Genomic DNA, 2,885 nt, shown 5'->3' on the forward strand with positions numbered 1-2,885 from the left:
GGTGAGCTGTGTGTCGCCTATAATTTGTTCTGCTTGCTTGTTGCTTCTGTTTAGTTTCGTGTTCTTTTAGTTAGCCCCAGGTAAGGGTGCGATGTCATTTCTGCCTATCGTAACAGTGTTGTTGTTGTAGAAGCTTTGTCATGGCACCACCTAGTCAACGCGCACGCACGCCGGAGACACCAACCAATGAAAGCTAGCCCAGAATCTGCAACACCTCACACAGACCATGCAAACCCTCAATGAAGCTCTGCTGCACAACAATCATCCTGCTCCGCCACCACAGCCTGCCGGGCATAGAGATGTTGGACGCCTTGTATCAGGCCATAGACCACCGATGTTTGCCGGTGAGGAAGACCCCGTCGTGCTCGAGGAGTGCGTACGAACCTTCGACAAGATTTTCTCCGTCGTTGGGTGCCCCGAGGAACGTCGAGTGGAGTTAGCATCGTTCTACTTCAGTCATGAAGCTGACTTCTGGTGGGTGCACGAGGGACCCGCATGCGTTGAGGAGCCCGACATCGATTGGACAGCTTTGAAGGACCGGATGAGAGAGCGATTCTACCCGGCACATGTTCGAGCTACTATGTATGAGGAGTTTCTGCACCTCCAGCAGGGTTCATCGACGGTGGTGGAGTACCACAAGAGGTTTCTGGAGCTCGCTCGTTACGCTAGGATGTTTGTCCCCACCGAGCTCGCGAAAGTTGAGAAGTTCGTAGTCGGACTCAATTACGAGACACGTAAGGCTTTGACTGTGAGCAAGCCGAGGACTTTGAAGGAGGCTTACTTGAGTGCTGCGGACTTATATCGGGTACAACAGTTGCAGCGAGGATCGTATGAGCTAGCTAGGAAGAGGAACGAAAGCAGTGGATCTTCCAACTTCAAGAAGCCAATACCGGACTTCCGAACCAAGACCGCACCTTCACCACCTCAAGGATCAAACCGAGTAGGGTCCAGTGATCAAGCTAAGAGGTTTGCATGCAGAAATTGTGGAAAGCAGCATGTGGGAAAGGATTGCCAAGGAAATGCTTTGTGGTGCTTCAAGTGCGGAGAGAGAGGTCACAAGGCTGTCGTATGCCCTCAGCAAGTTAATCAAAGGGCGTTGCTGTAATACCCCTAAATTTTAAAACTTTTAATGTTTATGAAATAAAGGCAATTCTATCATTAAATCCCAAACAGAGCATAACTAAACATGATTGTTGGGGTGCTATGCCACATCTGAGCTGGAGAACTCAGATGCACAGGCTAAACTATCTAAACAACAGAAATCCTCAAATCAATGTCAAGTACATCATCATGGAACGCAGACCGATAAAAGAACTAAACTAGCTAAGCCCACAGGTCCAACTAGCGCGCTCCGGAGCAACTCATCCGTGCCTGAAAGCCAAATATATCTGTTCAGCGAATAATGCTGGTAACCCACTCCAACGCGTTAAATACAATATAGGTAGATGTATATAAGGAAAACCATTTTGAAGCCGGAATACATATATACTTATGAAACTCTAATTTAAAACCGAGAATATGTATGTATGTATTTTCTATCAAGCCCTAAACCTATCCAAACCTAAGCCCAACCTAGTAGGTTAACCCTATATATTGTGTGTATGTATGCACTATAGCTATCCCTTTTGATGAGGAAACCAAACCCCTCCCTCGCCTATTCTCCTCCTTCCGTCTTTCTGCTTCTTTTCGACCAAGCATCGGCAAGCTATGCCGAGAGGTTCTCCGGTGTCGTAAGTGGCATCTCAACCTCATCTCTTTCCTTCCCTTGTGGTTAGAAGAAGCAACATCAACAACGAAGATCCTTGGTAGCAGCTCTATGATGCGAAGCAGCGAGGGTGGTGGAGGTCTTGGCGAGTTGTGGGCTACGGCGACCTAAGCTTCCTCCGGTGTCTTCTCTGCTCTCCGGCGACCTAAGCTTCTCCGGTGCCTTCCCCCTGTTTCCGGCGATGCAAACAGTTGACAATGAAGAACTGAAGCAGCGGCAGTAGTGGAGGCTCGTGGCAGTGGTGGTACGTGGCAACGGCGGTATCGACGGAGCTTGGTAGCGGCGTCTCTCCTCCGTTCCCGGTGTGGAAGCTTCTCCGGCAATGTTTTGGCTTGGTGGTAGAGGGCGGAGCAGCCACGGGTGGAGGAGGTCACCGTGGTTCCACCCGCGGTGAAGCAGCCTGAAGAATGAAGAAGATGAGGGTGAGCCTCTGGTTTTCGTTGCTGTGGTTTCTTAGTTAGTTGTTATATTAGTTGTTGTGGATAAGTTATCAAAGGTTAAATTAGCTTAGTGGTTTAAAGCACGTTTAGTTTAATGAGTGGTTAAGGTTTGAGTTTCACCCCTGTTTATTAGTTTTAATTAATATTTCTATCTCCTCGGCTTGGTTATTAGCTTATAATGTTTGGGTTAAGTTATTAATTGAATGCCTAGCTTGGATGGTTAGACTTGTGGGTAATTTAGGGTTGAATTAGAGGTCCTAATCCCCTTATGAGCATAATTAGTTTTATTAGTGCTTTTGTTAATAGTTGAGATCCGGATTAATTCTCAGGTTCCCGTTTGGCTTATGAGTTGAACATAGCCTATGTTGGCATTGTTTTGGTTGGATAAGCGATTGAGCTAACCCATGCTCTACAAAATCTAATTTGCTTACCTATATGATGATTTCTTGGATTCTATATGTGATTTTGCAATGAAATGTGAGTGTTGATGCATTGTCTTGTGAAAATGCATATCTAGAGCTTGTTATTAGGGTTCTTGTATGCCATTGCTTGGCTATTCCTTTGATTCAAGTCATTTTGTTGTATGTGGTGAGATTTGGCATGTTTTGGACTTGAATTTGAGCTTGGAGTTGAAAATCCCCGAAGGGATTTATGTGTGGCTTCGTGTTCCCCGCGGGCAG

The 2,885-nt window shown here is 46.5% G+C and overlaps 1 protein-coding gene across 1 annotated transcript; it reads left to right on the plus strand.

The window, feature by feature from the left end:
* Positions 1 to 226: 226 nt before the first annotated feature.
* LOC109168177 lies at positions 227 to 1,105 on the plus strand. The gene has a single exon (XM_019317218.1). The coding sequence runs from the start codon at positions 227 to 229 to the stop codon at positions 1,103 to 1,105; it is 879 nt and encodes a 292-aa protein (XP_019172763.1).
* The last annotated feature ends 1,780 nt before the right edge of the window (positions 1,106 to 2,885 follow it).

This window comes from Ipomoea nil, unplaced genomic scaffold (assembly GCF_001879475.1).
Source record: "Ipomoea nil cultivar Tokyo-kokei standard unplaced genomic scaffold, Asagao_1.1 scaffold3192, whole genome shotgun sequence".
In the NCBI taxonomy this organism is placed as follows: Eukaryota; Viridiplantae; Streptophyta; class Magnoliopsida; order Solanales; family Convolvulaceae; genus Ipomoea; species Ipomoea nil.